This window comes from Mastigoproctus giganteus, chromosome 10, assembly GCF_048544385.1.
Source record: "Mastigoproctus giganteus isolate SK-2022 chromosome 10, ASM4854438v1, whole genome shotgun sequence".
Taxonomy (NCBI): domain Eukaryota; kingdom Metazoa; phylum Arthropoda; class Arachnida; order Uropygi; family Thelyphonidae; genus Mastigoproctus; species Mastigoproctus giganteus.
Genome location: NC_143584.1, coordinates 90,938,571 through 90,962,175, shown reverse-complemented (window position 1 = coordinate 90,962,175; position 23,605 = coordinate 90,938,571). Strand labels below are relative to the sequence as shown.

The following is a 23,605-nucleotide window of genomic DNA, read 5'->3' as shown; positions in this document are numbered from 1 at the left end:
CAATCAATCGGGGTGGTCTACTGTAGTCTAGTCCACCCCTCAATAACATCACCACAGTCCCACCAGAAGAAATTCTGAGTTTATCACTCATTGTCCAATTCATCAGGCTACCGAACACCCCCTCTAGTTCACCTTCAATCACTCGTCTGGAATTCCCCTGCGCGCGCAAACACACACACAAACAGCACCAGGTCATCCGCACATGCCACCCCAAGACAATCCACACAGTCTTGCCCTAACCAAGTTTCAAGGTTCCAAAAAATCGATCCCACCACCGAACCCCGGGGGCCACCTAGACCAATTCCTGTCTCAAATCCCAAATGTCGAGAACCAACTATAATTTCCCCACCTGACAAATAATTGCCGATTGTCCCAAACAACAAACCAGGACAATTCAAAGCTCTCAAAGACTTCAAAACACCGGGGCACCAAACTGCATCGAAAGCCCCCTCAAATTCCATGAAGAGGGCCAGGACACACTCAAAATCAGAACAAGTAGCAAAATCCACAAGATCATGAACTGCATCCCCTGTGGAAAATCTCCTTCGAAATTCGCATTGACAGGGAAAATCCAAATTCCCGATACAAAATAAAGTCTGAAGTCTTATTAGCAAGAACCGCAAAAAAATCTTCCGAAGGTCTGCAAGCAACGAGATAGGCCTATAACCTCTCGGATCAGTTAATGGTTTCCCTGGTTTATGAGGTAGCGTCAATAAGGCTGTCTTCCCATCGGTCTGCCATGGGAAGACAGCCTTATTGTCTTCGAGGTCTGCCAGTCTGCGTGGAGTGAACCTCGAATTTCTTGTTATATAATAATAATAATAACTAGGGGGCCGTGCCCCCTGCTCGCTTTGCTCGCTAACCCCCGTGGACAACTTCACACTGCATCTTAGTTACCTCAGAGTAAAATTCAGGAAATATTCCGGCCTATTCGCTAGAGTTACACGCAGAGACTGGGGTCTGAAGAAGAGGGCACTCGCCATCCTCTACAAGGCATTCTTCATCCCGGCAGTGGCTTATGCAGCGGGAGCTTGGTACGCTAAGGCAAGCACTGCTATTAACAGAAGGAAATTGGAAACCATCCATCGAATAATTCTCCTCACAACAACCAGAGCATGCTGCACGGTGAGCACCCACGCTCTCCAGGTCCTTGCAGGATGTCTCCCTCTGGACTTGGAGATTGTCGGCCATGGGCTGCTGCACCAACATGCCAAAGGAAGGGTAATCACACATTTGGGATACATTACAGACCCAACTCTGACTAGACCACAGGAAAAAAAGGAGTCTTACAGACCACATTAGAACAGTGTGGCAGAATCGGTGGAATGACTCCACTAAAGGCCGCATAACTAGAAGCTTCATACTAGACATTGGACATGTTTACCCTATTTTCCCGACCTTTTACTCTCCTGGACTTCATACCACTTACCTGCTGACAGGGCATGGCTCTGTTCGAGATTCCAAAAGCTACACGATTTTGGAATCTCGGACATAGAGCAGTGTAGATACGGACAAAAAGAAACTTGGGAGCACCTGCTCTATGAATGTAATATACAAATGAAGACCTCCGTGGCCTGCTGTTTACCAAACTATGCTCCATCCTTAGAAATCAGGAGGACATAGTGCTGCAGGAAGAAGAAAACTATAAAGCTTTCACGCTTTTCGCTCAAAATCTCTTCGCGAGGCAAAGAGCACTTCCACCACCCTGAAACAAACTTCAGACTTTGGACCACCGATGGACAGAAAGAACACAACTGGCCATTGACGACCAGCTGAGTGACTATAGCATTTGAACACAAGTGGTGGGGACAACCTACAGCAACTGAAAGACAACTGAGTCCTAACTGGATGCGACCAAACACTGGGACCTAGATGTAGTTGGCGTGTCACGTGCAGGTGACGCCTCCTGGCCTCTGCCGAGACTAAGTAAGAACCACCTGGAGAGTCAAAGTGAACGACTTAGATTGCAGCCTTGCTGCCAACTAGCCAAATGGCGACCCAGATCCGACACCTTTCCGGGCCTGCTTTATCTCCTTTTCCCGGCGGGGAGACACCCCTGTCTCCTCCTCTCCCTGCAAAACCCACTTTCCCTCTGGTGTGGCATGGGCATGCCCACTGAAATTTGGGGGCCACCTTCTCTATCGGTCCCTTCCCTTTCTTCTTTTTCTACCCTCCAGCCTTCCTTTTTCTGACCCAAATCTGTCTACCTTCACAGTGCACAGGCCCACATGTCAAAATTGTAACTACACCAAAATTGCTTGCCCGACCCTTTTTAGCCAAAAATAAAACTCATCCAGCGTACAATCCATTCTCACTCTTAAGGCAAATCTCTATGACCAAGCAAAGCACCAACAGCGATTAAAGCAATGTCTTTTTTTTTTTTTTTTTTTTTTTTTATAGGTCCTAGCCATTGAAATCTGAGGAAAGTAGGTGGCAGGACCTGCCAGAGTACTGATTCCTTACTGGTAACACCTGGCTAGCCTCCACGTGGCGCGGTTTGGGCAACGTCGGGTCCCATCAGGGGCCCGATGGCCAATAAGCCAGATGAACAATGGGCACAACAGACTACACTATACACGATCCACACACTTTAAATCTCTGGCTTGACAGGGTATTGTCACTCGATACAGAGAATACCCCGGAGATGGGAGAAATCCCAGGAGCTGCTAGACCCTCAACATACCAAATACCCCCCATGCATGCTTTTCTATGTAATATGTAGAGGTATAACGAAGCAAGTCAAATCTTTTCTAAATAAAAGACAACTGTCGAAACGTACTGATCGATATCTAATCTAATATATAAAAGAAAATAGAAAGTGTAAGGAAAAACTATAAAAAGTAAATTGTGAATGTTGGGTGAATGAAAATTATTATTAATTGCATGTTCTATCTTATCCTTTTCACTGGACAGACTGATGGCTATGCAGGCCCTCAGAGGCCTCATGGTGATCCATGCTGTAACCTTTCCTAGCTGGCATGGTGTGGAATGCTGGCACTGGCCATTAGGGTAACCCCCAGGTCAGTGTGAGGCAGAGCTACAAATAGCACGCCCCACCATAGGAATCTCTTTCCCTATGGTCTTTATACCTAATGTGTCTTTGCCCGCTTCCCCGTGGCGGTGATGGAAACTGCGGGTGTCAGTGGCTCATCGCAGTGCCCCAAGGAACAACACAATCCACACTAATACTTCACTAGCACAAACCATGGCCTTATGCGGAGTATTGTATTCTACACGGAGTAAGGGGAGCACCCAGTGCCACCAGATAAAAAACACTATGATCGATATCTAATCAGGAAATAATCTGTGTAATTATTTATCCGTGCATTTGTAGTGCGCGGCATTCAATCACTATGTAATTATTTACCAGCGTTACATAGGTCAGTTAGAACAAGGCCTTATGCATTATGAAATGCATTTTATAATGCATCCCAAAGGAGCAAGGACTAAAATATTTAAAAAATACTACTGTATTTACAAATAGTGTATACAATATTCATTAATATATAAAAACGTAACAATAGAACATCAAATGTTAGACAGTGAAGCACGAGGTTGGTGAACGTTATGGAAGAAGCTGTCAATAATTAATTGCATTTGTAGTGACGTAATTGCCTCGCTCTCTTCTCCCATTGGCTCGAATAAATATCACTAGGAGGAAAGCTTTTAAATGTATAGAGAGATAATGAAATGGTGCAGTGTAACATCTTAGACGGATGTTACAGTAATAACACAGGAATCCATCTAAAAAGTCGATATAAAATTCCTCCCATCAGCGAAGGAATCGCACCTAGATATTTTTCCAAACTAGGAAGGCCTTTTAAGCAAATAGTAAGGCAAACCTTAACTTGTTGAATGAATTAAGAGTTTATAATTTAAATAAATCGCATTCCTAACAGAATAATTTTTAAAAACCTGTAAATATGTATTCTGGATTAAGAATATTGAGCAAAATAGCGACAAAATTCTTCAAAAATTAGAGCCATTACCTAGTACTCCCCAGCCCAATGCAGTTCAATTCGCGTTAACCCCTTTTATATCCGAAATCAACATACGTACGTCATTTTGTCTCCACATTTAATTTTCCTTCCCTAAATGTAAGTTTGGTTACCACAGCAACCAGCAGACCCAGTTCCTGTCGGTAGCAGTAGAACAGAAACCCTCTATCGGTCGGCAGAAGGGAAGATCATCCAGTTTATTGAGGTCAACGCAAATGCTAGAAGCGACTACCCTCGCGACCGTGTATACCAAAAATAGAACACTAAGAAAGAAACGTGTCTCTTTGCTCGCTTTCATTGCTCCCTTTTCATTTCCCCCACATTCCCCCTGGTTTTCCATGAAGGGGGAAAGAGAAAATCAGGTTCCTCCCACACTTCACTAATTCCATTGTTTACCGCTCATATAGTAGCCAATTACGCAAGCGGGCGAGGCGAAGCGTAGCACCCTGTTTTCCTCCATTCACTAACCTTTGTTTACTTCGCTGGCGGCCTCAGCCCTGTCGTACACTGCACGTGCATCAGTATCAGCGAGCTTGGCTGCACTAGCGGCGAGAGATTCGAGGCGCGCGCCCGTAGGCTGTGATTACAGGTTGGTTCCAGTTGGAAGGCACACCTGTGGCCCTTTCCAGCACGTGTTTTACGGCGCTCGTGCGCAGAAGCAACCCACTAACTCTTACCGAAGCTGACGTGCAGAGGAAGGTAAAGAAAGGGAAAGGCCAACGCCGTGTGGACGCCAGGAACTTTACAGGATAAGGGGAAAAAAATAGAAAAGAAGAAAGAAAGAAACCGGTTCCTGTTGTGTCTGTTCCCTGTGGGAAAAAGGTGGTTATACTTCAATGCATCTGAGCGGCAGCCGCGATCGTTGAAGGCACCGTGACCGGGAGAATAGTCTCGTGAGTTCAGGATAGCTTCGGGCGCTACCAACGGACAGTTGGAGCAAAGCGTGGGACACGATAACTCCGTGATAACCTCAGCCTGAGCGGCACCTGAGATGAAGACTAATGTTTAATGCTGGATTTAGAGCCGAATAACAAGAAAAAAAACTTTGGTGAAGGATGAAACGCCCGGCGTCATAATGGAGATGGAGAGATTTTACATTGCTCATCCGTATAAATTAGGCCCTCATGCAGGTAAGTGTTATCATTGACAAACCATTAAAACCATAAATTTTCAAATATTGACTATTATATACAATAATGACTTTCAGCATATTTAATTATACGGTAAATAATCTGCAGTATAATTTCTTGAAAAAATGCAAATAACTTTAAAACATGGGCTATATATAGAGACCAATTCAACACGTCAGGCTCTTCGTTAATAATCATAATGGTAGTTTTCGGTATTGAAATATTTCACAGAGGCATCGTAACTTTCGGCAACTGAAGCATTAGAAAAAAGTTGTGATGCATGATTTTTTAATAAATTTCAGATTCTTTATGCCCCTGTGAAGAACGCTTCTCCATATGAGAGATCTTTCTCAGTGGAATTCGTTAGATGACGAGAAGGGGAAGCATTTTTTAAGGAGAAAAAGAAAACGAGAAATTTGGAGATACGACTGCTGATTGTATTTATTAATATTAAGTTTTCTAATTAAATATTATTTTCGTTTCTTCTATGAGCATATGCCTAAGAAGCGAAGCAGATATTAAATTCTGTGAGCAAGTATCTGAACATTCGAATATTAAACGACAAAATCCAATTTTAAAATGGGTCAGTAAAACCATTTTTGTTTATATAAATGAAATATATCTTAGTGGTGCTTAAAATAAAGCATCCCAACGAGACATTTTTCCCACCATTCAATTGAAAAAAGATGTATATATAAAATTTCGCAATTTAAAAATAACGCTAATGAAAAGTAATAGGCGATTCCCAATATGCTATAGTGAATGTTGTTTTCCATAAACAGAACTAATCATTATTTTTAGCAATTATTTCTCATAATGATAATCTACTCCATGCCTTAAGCAGCACATAAAAGTAAACTACATATTTCAAATTAGTATGGGGACAAAAGTTAGAAAATATATTACAGTTGACTATTAACCTAGTCACAAGTGTTGAATTTTCTACCTGCTTGAGTTGCCAAACACGCATTGAATACAACGACACCAGTATACACCACACGTGCTCTCCTTTCTCTTTCTATGTCAGGTGAATAACCTGGAAAGTTTCAACAAAATTTTATTTTTGTTACTGTAAATGATATTCCATACAAGCATAATGAGCTCTACCGTTGTGAACAAAATTTGATAAGACGAAAAGAATTTAAAGCAAAATTTAGGCACATAAAAAAAAAAAAAAAAACACCCACTGAATTCCAGGGTGAGAAAAATCTCAGCAATCAAATGATAGCTAACAGTTTTATCCAAAAACTGTTAGCAAAATGAAGTTTTAATAGTGGCCTGACAACAGATTGGTCATTAACAAAGGTGCATCAACACGCGCTCTTTAAGTTGACTGTGGTTCAGGAGCGCGTGACTGCTAAATAAGATAAACTTACATTCATGATTTATTGTAAACTCTTCTCACCTGGTGGTCGCGACGGAGTATAAACAAAACATAACATTTTTTGTTTTTTTTTTATACAACAGGGAAACTTGTTTAGATTTAGGAATGCTAGACATTCTGATGAGTACATATCGTCATCCGTCCTTTATTTAGCATTACACATTTTTTTCAGAGAGAAAAGGATTAATATATAAATTTATAAAAATATTATTTACGTTTTAAATTTTTTATTAAATTAATAGAGTGAATTAGACGAACATTACCTGCACCTGCATTAATTGCATGCATCAACTGAAATCCAACTTGATATTTAAATGTAATAAAGACTCCTAAATCATAATCAGTCTTGTAAATATTTCTTCATCTGAAGACACTATTCAAAAATGGTCCAATTATTGTTTCCAAGACAGACAAATGAATGTCAGCACACTACATGGCATTCACTGTTAAAGAAACAAAGACCATCTTTCTTTCTTATTTTAAATTTCTTCGTATTCGAGGCGTTACCCAAACCGTAACTTACCCACGTCTTTGATACTAGCAACTCTAAAAAACAATTTAAAATCAAATGAACACTTAGATCACTCTTCTAAATAAATCATAATCCTATAATTTCCCGTGCCTGCTATCAGGGAGGCAGATTACTACTACCTAGTTCAAAATGACGGGATTTCATTAAAAACCATGTAAGACAGTACAAAATTAGTTAAAAGACTGTATATGCTAAAACATTAATATTATTTACACCATATAAATTTAAAACATAATTTTATACTATATACATCGAATAAAATCCAATAATCTTAAAAGTCTGTATATATAAAATTTAATACCTTCTCATGAGAACATTTCTTAAATACAAAATCAATATATTTCTTAAAAATTCTTAAAGCAGCTTTCATCAATTAAAAACGTCCTTCAAATCAGTCAAAACTCCAACATTCTCTTGTCTGTACTGTTCATATTTTTAAAATTTGGACATGAGCGTAAAACATGTGCGACATGAAACATTTAGAATATGAAAAAGGTGGTGCTTAGGAGACCACCCAACATAATACGTCTCCTTAACTCCACATGTACATCTTGAATAATTTTCAATACAATTTCAAATCTAGATTCACCTCACCAAGTGAGATGAATCTAAATTTGAGGCGCATAGCAATCATTGTTTTATAGAGACTTAAATCCAATCAGAATCTTGCCTCTCCTATATGCTTAACTTTTATGCATAAACCTGAAGGTGCAAAAAAGTGCAGCCAAGCTCCCCTTTGCAGAAGAATATCACCTTCACTGTCTCACTATTTTGCCATATCCTTATGATATCCTGCACAAATCTTTTCCTCTCCTACTCAACTTTTTCCTTCCCATATTCAATGTCTATTCAAGAAGCTCTGATATCCAACAATTCCAGTGAATTATTAACCTTGATAGCCATTCCAATGCTTTTTGCTGTTAATAAATATCGGAATTCCACCTGTAATTACTTGCAGTGCATTACTGAAAACAGTTCTGCAGGCTTGGGACAACTTTAACCCTGTATTTCCATGCTCTACAAACACACATCATTATAGGGGAAAACAAGACATCTGTACAATAAATCAAGGGCTTTTCCCTTTCATACCCCATTCCTTTCAAATTATTCTGGCAATTTTTTGTACATTCTTAAATTTTATCTTTAAGTATTTAACTTGAGATAAGAATGTCATCTTCTAAATCTTATCTCCAATAGCATATTCTTTGACTTGGATGGAGATGTTTTGTAACTTATGGATACCAGCCCATTCGATTCTCGCTCTCATAAAACTTAAGCTGTCTTATTTTCAATTTGCAGCCTCCATTTACCTATAACTGCCAACAGCAAATCATCAGCATATGCTATTAAAAATACGTCGCCCCAATCTCTATTAAATAAACTATCCAACTGTCGTAATTCCATCAGTATAGAGCAAAAATAGATGCTTGAGGGTATCCTTGTTTATGTTATGTGCATACTTGGTACTAAATTCTACCTGCTAGAATTTAGTACCAAGTATCTTTTCTTTTCCTCTTACTAAAAAAAGCCGCCGTATCGGAGTTGTCAGGCACGCGGGTGCATAACTGCCCGTGCCTTGAGTGACCGGGGTTCAAGCCCGTGACTGCTAAATACGGTGCTCTTTCTTGTATTCTGTCTATTCGTGAACTCCTCTGACCGTTTGGTTATCCCGGCGTATAAACAGAAAATTTATTTATTTTTTTATTATTTATTAAATAGCTCCATGCCATTTTAAGTCGCTGGGGCATCTCATTCTTAATCTTCTCATTCTAAAACACTCCCTCATCACATTTGGTTAAAAACTCTCTTAAAGCCAATGAAGATACTATGGGAGTACTTCTCGGTACATAACTGCGCCCTAAGGAGTACCTCACCAATAGATTGGCCTTCCCAAAAATCAAAATAACTCTCAGAGGCCAGATGTTTTGATACATCTTGCCTATATTCTCTTAAGATATATTGTAAAACAAAGACCAAACCACAAGGAACAACCCAATACCTTCAACAAACTTTACAGTTGGGATGATACATTCCGGTAAATAACGTTCGCCGGGCACGCTAGACCCAAACACGGTCATCAGATCAGAAAATCGTGTAACGTAATTCATCACTTCATAACACAACTTTCCAACGTTCCAAAGTGCAATTATGATAGGTGGGTTATGCACTAGGCGTCGAGCTTTGCATTATGTGCTGTGATGTACAATGCAACAATTCCCAAAATCCGATATTACGTATTTTGCACTAATATCAGTTCTTTTGGCTTGTATAAGTCAGCTGATCGGCTTCCGGATAAAGGCAGGTCTACGACACCATTCTATCAGGAGTGGTGGGATCTACGTACCTTCTGAACGCCATCCCGCCTCTTTCCATCAAGTTCTATGGTCTACCAGCAAGTTTCCCGGCCGTAGTAGAACCATAACGCTTCCCTTTGGTGATTACATGAACCACCGTTAATACAAGGCGTTGCAGTGTTTCTGCAATGGCACGAACACATTTATTTTTGTTAATATGGCATCCTATGATGACTTCCCGTTGGAAGCCGCTAAGCTGAAAGCCTCGACTATCTCTGTATTTCTTTATCTGCTCACTTCTGGCGTAAATGCAGCTGCTTTTATACTTATTTTTGACAGATGGATGGTGTTCGTTTTACCCAAATAATACTATATATATAGCATGTTAAAGTGCTATTGTGATATGGCGATTTTAGATACACACAGGGCATTATTTTTGAATATATATTTGCAGTACATGTATTAAAATACTGCAGATATACAGGTATATTACATGTAACATACTTGTTACAATTGTGTAATTTGTACGTTACATGATAATAGAATTTTTGGCATTAATAAGAGGGGGTTATGTTTGGTTATGTTAATTATAGTACAAAGGTAAAAACCACAAGTAATATAATTATGACCATTCTGCGGATCTGCAGTACTACCCATAGGCATACATAAACAAATAGCCCAAAAATGGACCATAATTTTTGGTCAACAAATAACACAACAATGGACCATAATTTTTTTTAATTGAACTAAAGCTCTAAAAGTTTTGGAATATAATAACAATAAGCCATTGAGTGATATAATAACTCTTCATCACTGTAATCGCTTTATCACCTTGTAACTTCAGAAATAAGTTATTCATCTGTTTCATAGGTTTTACGATACAGAATAATAAATAAAACTAGGGAGCTTTGCTTGCCAACCCCCGTGCACGCTTTTCTACGTAAAATGTGGGTATGACGGAGTAAGTCAAATATTTTCTACGTAAAAGACACACCTTTCGAAACGCACTGATTTTCTTCCTCCCCTCTTTTTACTCCCATTCTTCAGCTATCTCCCTCACTCACGTTATTTTTATTTTATTATTATTATTATTATTTTTTTTTTTGTCTTTTTAGTTTGTTCTCTGTCAGACAGCTCAGGCGATCCCTGCTGGACAGCAGACAGAGTACTGTGAACAACCTGGCTTACCTCCCAGCGGTGATAGCGGGCAACCTGGAGTCCCACTAGGGGCCCTGCGGTCAAGAAGCCAGCATAAACAATGGAACCCAACACTAAACTACACAGGCAACACACAGCACTTTTCTGGCTTTTACAGAGGTTCTGTATTCATCACAAGAGTACTGATGATGCAGATTTGGGAAACCACATGTGGCACCTTACCCAAAACGCTATGCCACTATGATCGATATCTAATCAGGAAATGACCTATGTAATTATTTACCTGTGCATTTGTAGTGACGCAATTTCCCCGCTCACTTGTACACATGACCGCATACAACTTCTCCCATTGGCTACCCCACCACCCGGCATTCTCAAGATGGAATAAATATCACTATGTAATTATTTACTTGGGTTAACATAGGTCACTTAGGAAAAGGCCTTTTGCTTCGGGTTCCATAATGTATGAGGAATATTGTTGCATCCGAAAGAGCAGGCCTAAAATATTTACAAACTATACAAATATTTAAAATATTTACAAAATACTAAACTATTTACAAATATACAAACTATATTGGGTCCCTTCATCAGCTGACATTACAATAGCACATTAAATGATGCTGCGTGTGGTCATGCATTACAGAGTGCAGCACGTGCAAGAGGTTGGTGAACGTTATGGATGCAATTGTCTTTCAATGCAAGACAATTTAATTATTTACCTGCGCATTTGTAGTAACGTAATTGCCCCGTCCTCATCTCCCAATGGCTCAAATAAATATCACTAGGAGGAAAACTTTTTTTTTAATGTATAGATAGATAACAATAATAATAATATGCAACAAGTAACAACCATCCCGATCATCGTGTCAACCACCGGTATGGTGCCAAAGACCCTGCATAACAGCCTAGCAGCAATAAGTCTCCCAGAGAACACCTACAAGGAACTCCAGGTCACAATCCTGAACACCTGTAGGATAGTCAGAGAGTTCCTCGACCAACATAACAACCACCCACCCTGTGTACTTGTAGCAATACTCGTCACGGGGGTGGAATCCCCCCCCCTAGTCAGAGAGAAATAATATAAGAGCAACAATAATAATAACGACACCAGACATAACAACAACCACCCTGTGTGTACTTGGTAGCAATACCCGTCACGAGGCGGAACCCCAATCAGGGAGAAATAATATAAGAGCAATAATAATAAGAGCCGCCAACGCCACCCAAACTCTGCCATTGAGAGACTGTCAATTGCTCGGAAAGGAGGAAGGGGCCTGATAGACCTCAGCGAGCAACAGAAAACAACGATTGCTAACATGAAGGATTACTTCCAGAAACACACAGCAGCACTCCACCAGGCCATAAGGAAGACAGACAAGCGGTATGTCCCATTCAACCCATGCGAGGAGTCCCCTCCCAACTAGGAGGCACAAACGAAGCTAGAAAGATGGGCAGAGAAGACACTCCATAACAGACACTACAACGATCTCCATCAAGATCACATAGATAAAATTGCTTCCAATGCATGGCTGACGAGCGGGACGCTCTTCACCGAGACTGGAGGATTCATGCTCGCCATCCAAGACCGGGTAATCAACACCAGAAACTATAGAAAATACATCGCCAAGGAGCCCGGAGTGTCCGATGACACATGTCGACGATGCCACCTGGCCTCAGAAACGATCCCACACATCACCGGGGCAGGCAATGCGATCACCCAGACTGAGTATACTCACACACACGACAAGATAGTCACGATAATAGATCACAAGCTAGCAAGGAAACACCAACTGATCGAAGAAAGTGTACCAGACTACAAGTACGAACCCCCCAGCCAGTACTAGAGACCCCAATCCACAAGCTGTACTGGGACCCTTGTGGACAAGAATGAAAAGGCTACCTACCTGATTGACATAGCAGTACCCAACACTGGCAACCTGCAGAAAACCCATGGGGATTTTAAAATCAGAAAGTACACGAACCTAAGACAGAAGATCAAAGAGATGTGGCATATGCAACAAGTTACGATCATCCCGATCATCGTGTCAACCACAGATACGGTGCCAAATACCCTACATAACAGCCTAGCAGCAATAGGTCTCCCAGCGAATACCTTCAAGCAACTCCAGAAAGTCGCAATCCTGAACACCTGTAGGATAATCAGAGAGTTCCTCGACCAACAGTAACACCAAGCATAACAACAACCACCCTGTGTACTTGGTAGCAATACCCGTCAAGAGGTGGAACCCCCAATCAGGGAGAAATAATATAACAGCAATAATAATAATAAAATATGACAGAGCAAGGCTTGAGCTGTAAGCGGGATATAACATCAATGGCCACACAAACCTCACATTTCTTGTCAACATCACAAATCATGCAAAATTATTAGATGCCCCTCCTCTAGGAGCTCTAGTTTCCCACACCGCATCCAAAAGACACAGTAGCCATTACTATTTATTATCAGATTTCTTTTATTTTTGGAAGACTTGGAAATCCCCTTCTTTATTGGTGAGATATTTCGAGTGCATTCCATGAATTGCACTCGAAACAACTTTTTAGGATTGCGTAGATATAGCCATGTTCATCACATGACTATATCTACATATTAAAACAGGCTTCACCTGTTTGTTGAAAAAGTCGTCTCAAGCAGATCGGCAGAGATCTCCTTTTACGTTTACTTATCACTTCTTAGAAGCTTTTGGGATCAACCAAGAATAGATTTTACTGTAGCCTAATTCAGAGGGTTTTCAAAATGTTCCTAAAATGATTTCAGGAATTATAAAAAATGTTTTGCTACTGATTTTTTTATTTAATTTTTTTTTTTTTTTTTTTTTTTTTTGATTTGGTAGTTGTTGGCGCATCGGCTTCTGTGGCCATATTGCACCTCCCAAGGTTTTTGCAGTACTTTGATCCAAGCCCGAGGCGAGAATCGAACCCGCGACCTTTGGGTTTCCCGGGCAGGTACTTTACCCACTCGGCGAGCCCGGTCGGCTATTTAATTTGTACAAGTGTATATTTTATTATTTTTTTTAATACTAGCACCCTGGGGTCTGCGGCCGAAAAATGGGTGAAAACACTAACCTAGCCTAGTGTGCAGTAGCGTAGCTAGCCTTTTTCGAACCCGGAGGCAAAGAACATGTTCGGGCCCCTACTTAATTAATGAAAATTGCAAAAAGAGGAGACAGCCAAAGACGCCGGGCCCCTAAAGGGCCCGAAGGCAATTGCCTTGCCTGCCTACATGGTAGCTACGCCACTGCTAGTGCGTCTAAATCTTTAGTAGACTTAATGTGATATTTTAAGGATATTCATTAATTTGTCTAGGTTAGTCAATATTATCAAAATCAACCTTTTGGAAAAGTTGTAATATCTACAGATATCAGTCCTGTGAACTATAAGCTTGAAGCAGTTTTCTATGGGGAAAAAAGTAGCAAAACAAGCGTCCGCCTTGAACAGACATTCAAGGACAGATGTCGTAATGTATTGTAAATCTCTTTGTTTGGTCATATCTTTCACCTGCATCAAAATAAAAAGTTGTATAAGTTTATAATATTTACTATTAACTAATTAGAGGATATTTATGCCAAAAATAGTTATATATATTTGTATATATAACTATTTTTGGCATAAATATTGCCACAGCGCCACTACTCAGCTCTACTGTACTGTATAAAAGCAAAGCAGTTTCTTCAAAATCATATAGTAGATGTTTACCTGCACTACAGCAGTGATGCCAACAACGATGCAGAAAAAGGCGCTATTAGTGAAGCTGTATCAGAACAGCAACAATGCAGCTGCGGCTATCAGAAAATTCCGGCATCAAAAGCGCATAAGGCGTGTACCTATGACTGTTTGTGCGGTCCGCAAAATGATTGCGAAATTTGAAGAGACAGGACATCTTGGTGTTCAACCAGGTGGTCTGCGCGTGTAGCACAGTGGTATCATCACCGTCCTCCCCACGCCGGATGGAAAAGGCCTGGGTTCGAATCTCGTCGATGACGCGAGGAACTTTAATGGGCTTTTTTCACTCCATGGCTGAGTTAGTCGGTTTCAGGTGTAGATAGCAAGGTTTCTTCCCCAGAAACTGGGGTTTTTCGTCCAGCAAAGCGACCATAGAACACACGCAATTAACAGACATAAGACACAGAACGACAGATGAATTTAATTATTCGGGTGGCCTAAATATAATAGTTTTTTTTTTTTTTTTTTTTGTTCAACCAGGTAGAGGCCGAAAACGAGTGGACTCCTCTCGTGTTGAAGATGTGACTATGGCTGTCGTGGATTTATCAAGTCAATCTCCACGTGGCAACGCAAGTGTGCCAGCTGTTTCTCGTGAAGTGAACATGCCGTATTCCACTGTAAGGCTAGTAATGCGTCAGGTGTTGCGGTACTATCCTTACAAGATGCACACGCTACAGCAGCTAAAGCATGGTGATGCAGATATTCGTTTCACATACGCACTTCAGTTTCTGGGGCGAATGACAGTGGATATCACTTGGCCATGGAACATCCTTTGGAGTGATGAAGCCCACTTGCTTAAATGGACAAGTGTGAATATGCACAACTGTCGCATTTGGACAATAGAAAACTCTCGAGTTATCCAAGAGGACCCGTTGCATTCTCCAAAAGTGACAGTGTGGTGTGGATTTACGGCCACATTCATGATTGGGCTGTATTTTTTTGAACAGGTAACACCGACTGTACCCCGCACCTGTTCCATCACTGGACAGCGATATTATGAAATGTTAGCAAATTTCGCAATACCAGAGCTGCAACAACGTGGGTGCCTTCAGGATACCATATTCATGCAAGGTGGTGCGCCACCCCACATCCACCGTTGTGTCCAAAGATTGCTAAGGCAACACTTTACAGACGGACGGGTCATCAGCCGTTGTTTCCAGACATCTTGGCCAGCCCGATCGCCGGACCGCACCTCATGCGACTTCTGGTTGTGGGGTTTTTCCCTGGCGTATAAACTACTTTGGTCATAACACACCACGTGTGTCGTATGGTACTGGGTGGAACTTTATCGTATGCATTGTGTGTTCCTTGGCGCATCAACTACATGTCATAATGCACCAGGATGCGTCATTATGATATGTCGGTTTGTGCACACCGAAAATACCTGGAATAACTAACGAGGGGGGAGACAAAACTCTACTTCCTCTCCTAAGGTTGGCAAACTGCTGCCTGCATTGATGAAGCCTATAAGAATTCGTCTGGTCTCCAACGGGATTTGCATGTAGACCTTACTAAACAAGTGTCAAGAGACAAATCCAATGTATTCTCAAGGAGGGAGATGTCGGTGACGTTTTAATTTTTTTTTTTTAATACGAAGAGTATTTTAATGAAAATTACTTTAGAAAAATTAATATAATGAATTTGATAAAGAAATGCACTATAAAATTTAATCTTGATTTCGCTTCCCACTCAACATATTTCTCCAAATGGCGAAACATGTTGAGTGGGAAATATCGCATATTGGCAGCAAGACTAAAAAAAACCAGAGCATGGTTTTTTTTAGTCTTGAATGACAAACAATGATGAACTCAAATGGAATTACTTAATTTACTTATACAAATTGAATTGGCCTCTGTTTTAGATCCAGCATGATATTCATGTCGATTCTTATATATCTGAACTCCATGTTATATCATACATCCGATGGTCAAAAAGACAAAGGAATTATGATTATTTCAATAAACAAGTATATTAGTATTTTCTTCTAGAAGTAAGAACATTCGCCGTCTTACTAGAACAATGGGAAGCGAAGTAAATTTAATTTTGCATTTACTATATTAACGAAATTTAATTTTTTCCTATTAATACAACATGCATGAGACTGCAGATATTTGGAATAAAAGTATGAAATTCATCTCGATTACTATCTAATTGAAATTATATAACTTGCGTATAAATCTGAACAGCAACATTCAGCTATAGGGTCTGAAAAGTTACGACTGCCATACAAGGCGCTGACCGCTGCGATCGTGCGAATTCGCAAACACAATATACATAATTCTGTATCTGTGCATTGTCCACCTCAGCCGCAAACGGAAACTTTTTGTTTACATAATACCTTTAGTCTCTCTCTCTCTCTCTCTCTCTCTCTCTCTCTCTCTCTCTCTCTCTCTCTCTCTCTCTCTCTCTTGTGTGTGGTCAAAATTTTTCGTATCGCGTCAAATAAAATTCTAAACTTTAAATACACCTAATCCCGATGCTATTAATATGAATATGCTAGCTTCTTAAAACCCTTACTTATTTTGGATCGGAAACAGTTTTAGAATAATAGCGACACTCCTTTTTTATGTTATCGCACTGAATTAATTCATACTTAGTTTGCTCATTTGTTTATTGTCATCCTTATTATTATTTATCGCACCACTATATTACAATATCAATATTTTATTTTTACTCTAATTTTTTCTATGATAGTACTCATATCTAATGAATCGTCACTCACTATGAATTTCTTAAAAAATATATTTTAAGAAATGCAGCTTTCTTTAAATGCTTAACCAACAACTTGTTTTTATCGACACCTTACTTCAATATTTTACTCATACAATCCTTCCTTTCTGTCCAGAAAACTCCAATAAACCTACCTAAATAGCTGTATGCCATCACGAAATCGGATCCAATTTTAGTGATTTAACTTTTAAAAAAAGTACGAAAGTGTAGTGAAAATCTTATTGATTTTCTCGTGTCATTCATTTAATATCATTTGTGACCAAAAATGGATTTCTGAATTTCCTCGGCGAATTCCTCGTATTCGCATATTGATACATTCATACGCCACCGAAATCACATAAATTCTGCTTGTCATCAGGTGACAGGAGGCCACAGGCAGCAAACACATGCCTAGGAGGTGTAGAGTAGGCTGGTGCATAAGTTTGTATCCGCTGCGTTGTCAGAGGGCGGGGTCAACGTGCCGATTTCGTTAAGCGGGAGGCGGCTTGTCGTTCACAGAAGCAGCAGAGTTCGTAAGCGCTCGTATTTCGGATGACTTCGTTGCAGAACTGCAGGGGCGTTATTTTCACAGGAACTGTAGCGCATGTTGGCAATAGAATATAACTAAAGGTGAACAGCGGAAGATAATAATGACGGAGAATAGCTTGTTCTTAAATGGAGAATTATTTAATTCATATCATTTAAGAAAATCTGTAATACCACATCGCCTGAGTGATAGCATCATTAAAGATGAAGGTTAAAAAAATAAAAAAAAGGAGTATGTGATGCATAATACTACGAAATACTATTTAAATTATTTTAGTGCTCTAGTTATAATCCGATAATTAGTTAGAATAGACTAGTACAGTTATGAAGATGAATTTAATTTAACATTTAATTCATATTAGGGAAAAATCAGGATACCACATCAGCTGTGTGACAAGGTCATTAGCATAAAGATAAATACAAGACAAAAGTGCTACGATGTACTACACTGGAAATGTTATTTAAATGCCTTTTTTGCTCAAATTACAATCACATGGATAGCCGGCACAAACGAGTAAAGTTATAAAGACAATTGAAATCATTTAGAGAAATATGTGAAAGAAAGCAAAGATACTGAGTAAAGGATTGAATCATTCACCACATTCTCTAAGAATGTCATCAATGAGGGTTAGAGAGGGCAAACGACTTTGCGCAATTCTCCATTTAGCCATATCCGAAAAGATATGGCTAATATGCAATAAAGAGTTCTTATATATCAAGGAACTTTTGAATACTCTCAGACACGCATTCGGCTAGATTAATCTTAATTAATCAGAGCCTTCGAACTAATGGAAGCAAATTCCGTTTTATCATTAACCAAGGCCATAAACCAGTATTTCTCAGTAAACAATTCTTTAATACACAATTTCAATACACCTCTCCAAATTAATGCAGCGCAAGTCAAAACCGGATAAATTATTCTAGAGATAAAATGAAACTAAAATATATAGTGTTTATGCAATAACTATTATTTCAATATATAATAAGAACGTTTCGTTTTGAGAAAAGACACTCAGAGAATTTCTTAAACTTTCTCAAAGAGCTCTGAATAATCAAGTGTTCTGTCTAGCAGAATGTTTCAATACATGAATAAATATCACCAGTAATATCATAGTGATTGTGGTTAGAAATGAGACACTGATGAAATCAAACATATATACCTCCAAATATCAAGCTGATGATTCTTTAAGAAAACTGTTTTGAATGCAGATCACAGTTTGGAAATTTTTTTCATTTGGTTATCGAAAATATATATCCACGTGTCAGTTTAGTCCATTTTAAAAACTGTTACATGTTATCAAGCTGGAAAACAAGTTTAGTAAAACAAAACACTTGGAAATTTTTACAAATCATTTTATACAAGAAACAGGAACGATAATATTAAAACATTAATTCCAATTTAAAGTACAGTACAATCCCAATTTCACATCCATCAATGACGGATACGGACTTGGAAACCAGAATGTTTTCGCACGTCACTGCCACACCTGACAGTGTTCAACACGAATGGTTACACTGCTGGTAAAACATGTCAGTAATTAAAAGGCGGTGGGTGGGGGAGAATCAAATGCCTTTCCAACAAGTTTTTAAACTGCTGATGAGATGTTACTAGTAGATAATTAAAAACACATGCCGGGATGAAACCCCGCTGGAAAATAGACAATATAATATTTTCATGTCTTCGAAACTCATTGAAGCCGGACCTTGAAAATGTCCACTAATCAGTGATTGCCACAAAAGCCATTCCTGATCAGTCGCAAAAAATGATAAGCAGGTATCTTAACTTAATATTCTATTTTGTATCACATAACGTGTTCTGTGAGGAAGCCACTTATAAAGATTTAGTGACTGACTTTCAGAGCAAGTGTGAACAATGGGGTTTCCTATTCCTAAACAGGTGATCCATCAAATAATTGGTTTAATAAGCACCAAAGCAAAGAAGGCCACGAGGCGTTAGTATATCACGTTTATAAATTGCGTATATGTATTTTTATTCGGTTAGCATATTTAGAAAGATGAAAAACCGAGAATCAAGAGAAAAACCACGCAACGCTCGCCCAAATAACTTGGCCACGGTGTGGGAAAAAAAAAAAAAAAAGTGTATAAAAGTTACTTCCTTCCACACGTGCATCATATACAGGCCTTTTCAACATGACGTAGAAGAGAGCAAACATATTGCTCTTCTACACCACTTGACTCAGTACAATTCTCAAATTGTGCTAGCAATTTGAGAATTGTACTAGAAGTTGTGGACATCAAGAGCATTGTTCCACAAATCTTGTGGAACAATGCTCTTGATGAAAGTCAGTAACATGCGCGACAAGCCATTTTGCCCATGAAGCATAGTCTAAAGCTAAGGGCCATCAGAAAGGAAATAAACACATCCCAAAAACAGTGCTGATTGAAAAAAATAAAATAAAATAATGCAAAATAAATATAACAGTGGTTCACTTAAACTTTTACTCCTAATTTAGAATTCAGGATGAATAAGGATAAATTATCTACTATGGGATTATGAGAAGTGTAAACATAGTTCTAAATCAAATGAGATTAATATTATCTACTCGTACATTTGAGAACAATAAAATGAGCATGAGTCTCTGGACACAGGGAGCGAATTAAAAATATGGATATATTAATAGGCTAAAAATCAATTAAGTTTACACTGACATTAAGGAATAAACAAACAGTTTATTCGGTAACAGTTTTATATATGAAAAATTAGGTTAGTGTATACGATTGCGTATGTCAAGAACCACGAACTAAATCCACACGGCATCAGTATATTATGTTTGTATTTGCGTGTATAATTCAGTCGGTTGGCCTGTTTTGCCTAACGAAATTTCTTCTTCAAAGCCAGATTTTAAAAAGAGTCAGAGGGCGTTGACTCTCTTTAAAAATTACGGCTGTGAATTACAAGTTCCAAAAAAAGCGATGTGTTTGCCGTTTTGTTTACCTAATTATTATTTTATATTGTACTTTATAAGTATCCTTATAGTTCTAGTTACGCAGGTTATTTTTATTTTTAATTTAGATAGAGTTTTTGAAGGTTACTACTTAATATACATAAAACCGTTGTTTCGTTCGAATCTTGCAGCCATTGTTTCAAATTTTTAATTGTGGTAATTAGGTAGCTCTAACGTAAAATTATATAGCGTAATACACATCACTGCATTTAGGATTCTATTAGCTAGTGTAGATTTTTGCCAAAGAGAAATATTTGGCAAAAGATGCTAAGAAAAACAGCAAGGACTTCTTTACTTACGTAAATTCTAAAAGAAATGGGATGAATCAGATTGGTCCACTTGATATCGATGCTTCGACTGTTGATGATCCTGCTCAGATAGCTAACAAACTGAAAGAGTATTTTGCATCTACATTCACACATTAAGGGAGGAAAATGCCAGAAGTTTATCAAATTGTAACAGGGTACTTAATGATTTTGTAATAACTGAGAGCAAAGTGGAGGAGAAATTGTTGAAGTTAAACATAAGAAAGGCTCCTGGGGTGAATGGGATCTATCTAGTTATATTAAAGGAGGCGGCAAAGGAACTAAGCAAACTCTTAGCCATAATTCTGAGAGCATCCTTGCACTCAGAGGAAGTCCCTACGGACTGGAGATGTGCAAATGTATTCCCAATTCACAAAGGGGAATCGAAGGGTGACACGAGTAATTACAGACCAGTTAGTTTAACGTCTGTTCCAGGGAAACTGATGGAGGCACTGGTTAAAGAAGAACTGCAGAATCATCTAGACAAGACTGCAACAATAATTCAGACACAGCATGGGTTTGTAAAGGGAAAGTCTTGTCTGACAAATTTGATTGAATACTATGATGTGGTTACAAAGGAACTGGATGCAAAAATTAATTTTGGTATCATATAGTTGGATTTCAGGAACGCTTTTTACACTGTTGCACATGGAAGACTACTGTACAAATTGGAGCAGAATGGTATTAAGGGTAAGTTGCTACAATGGATAAAAGGGTGGTTGAGTGGGAGAAGACAGAGAATGGTAATCAATGGACGTTGCTCTTCGTGGACTAATGTTATTAGTGGAGTCCCACAGGGTTCGTTGTTGGGCCCACTGTTGCTTTGTATATTTATCAATGATATTGATGAAGGTATATCAGGCTTAGTGTCAAAGTTTTCAGATGATACAAAGGTTGACAGGGTTGTTAATGACAGTAATGGTAGTGTGCTACTGCAACAGAATCTAGAAAATTTGGCCAGATGGGCTGAGATTGATTTGATTTGGTAGTTGTTGGCGCATCGGCTTCTGTGGCCATATTGCACCTCCCAAGGTTTTTGCAGTACTTTGATCCAAGCCCGAGGCGAGAATCGAACCCGCGACCTTTGGGTTGCCAGGCAGGTACTTTACCCACTCGGCTAGCCCGGTCGGCTGATGGGCTGAGAAGTGGCAACTGAAGATTAACGTTGACAAATGCAAGTACTGCATATGGGTAGAAGTAACCCCAGAGGAACGTACCAACTGTGTGGTACCACACTTAGGGTGGTAAAAAATGAACACACTCAAACTGTAAGCCTGCTTTTATGCATGAGTTTTGTGTCGCGCAACAGGCGACGGCAAAATGTCGTCCGTTCTATAAATCACCGAGAACAAATTGATCATTTTATGGTCTGTCGTCCGTTTACGTTGCCGTCGCGTTCTGAAAGACATGCCGTAGTGTCCTACAGTACGCAACCGGCAAAAAGTCGCACGAATTTTCTAAGTACATGGTGTCTAATTGGTCCTTTTATGCAAACGCGCCACTTGTCTGTCCTACGCTGTCTAGGTATCAGTGCTGCCAACCGCTGTGTCGGATTTAAACTAATCTTATTTTTATAGACTTACCTGAGCGTTACTGACAACATTTCCTGTGGAGAAAATGACAAGCCTTGCACCAAATCATGCTTAGCTTGAATCGTTCCTTGGAATTTGACCACCAGCTCATCAAACGATGCTACAACCATTCTAAAATAAATTTAAAAAACTTGTCCCTGTCGTCCCTTAATTTTCCGTAGAGGTTACGAAATTCCCCATCTACAAATCTAGCACTATTGATGGGATGAACAGCCCATCTTCTTTTCCGTCTTTTCACTGCAATTAGCCGATACGCAAAATAGATCACGCACGGATCCATCTTCCACCCTCCAATGCGAAAAGGCACTGGCAGCACTGATACAATTTGTCAACCCGCACTAGTTTTTTTTTTTTTTTTTTTTGACGGACGAAAAATGTTGCGTGCATAAAATAAATCTAGAAAATGCGCGACAATCTGCCGTCTGCTGTTGAGCGACACAAAACACATGCATAAAAGCGGGCTAAGGTGCGAAATTGAAGTTAACCTTTCTGCAGCTGAAGAAATTAAGTGACCCTGACTATTGGTCAATACTTTGGAGGTTCTCAAGTTTTAGTCGCGAGCAACTGCTTAGTGGGGTGTGATGAAATTGCCACAAAATAAGAGTACAGTACATTACAGGTTAATTTTCTTAACCTGCTACCATCCTTCCTTGGTAGCAAAGGTACCAAGGAAGAGTGGTAACAGGTCAAGGATTCGGTGGGGAGATTGCGAGAAGACGGAAAAGTTTAAGGATAATTTTCTCAGAACTTTGAAATGACGAAATACATATTTTGGCCTTTTCAAAGTCACGAAAAGTAAGACAGCACTCTCGTCCTCTGTTGTGTTCTTTCTAAAATTCGTCTAGGAGATGTTTCTCATCCTCTCCCCACCCAAAAAAAAACTGCAAAATAAGAATATGTAGTAATGCTGCATGCTGCTGATGAAGCTACCAAAAAGTCCAGGTGGCAATGATGCCCACTGGTTTACGAGAGTTCTTCCAAGCTGAGAGAGAGAGAGAGAGAGAGAGAGAAGAGTATAATGGTAGGAAACTCTATAGGCAAGTCATTCTTTAGCTGCCCTCTCTCTCCCATTCCTTTCACCCACATAATTTAGTACCGATTGCTTATGTATGCAGTGCGTTTTTTAGACCAACAGTCTGTTGATGAGAAGGGGTGGAATTATAGCACGAATACCTCGCAGAATAACTAGTGGATAACCTGTAAAGCCTAAAGAAATTCTCTCTACTATAACAATATATATCCCTAATGTA

At 39.4% G+C, this 23,605-nt stretch overlaps 1 protein-coding gene across 2 annotated transcripts in view; it reads left to right on the top strand.

The window, feature by feature from the left end:
* The first annotated feature begins 4,808 nt into the window (after positions 1-4,808).
* Positions 4,809-23,605, top strand: part of sd (TEA domain transcription factor 1 homolog scalloped) — a 551,305-nt gene continuing 532,508 nt past the window's right edge. For both annotated transcript variants that reach the window (XM_090383888.1, XM_090383887.1), the window contains exon 1: positions 4,809-5,128. In XM_090383888.1, coding sequence (XP_090240014.1) covers positions 5,074-5,128 — 55 coding nt within the window. In that variant the 5' untranslated portion in view covers positions 4,809-5,073. The remainder of the gene's footprint in view (positions 5,129-23,605) is intronic.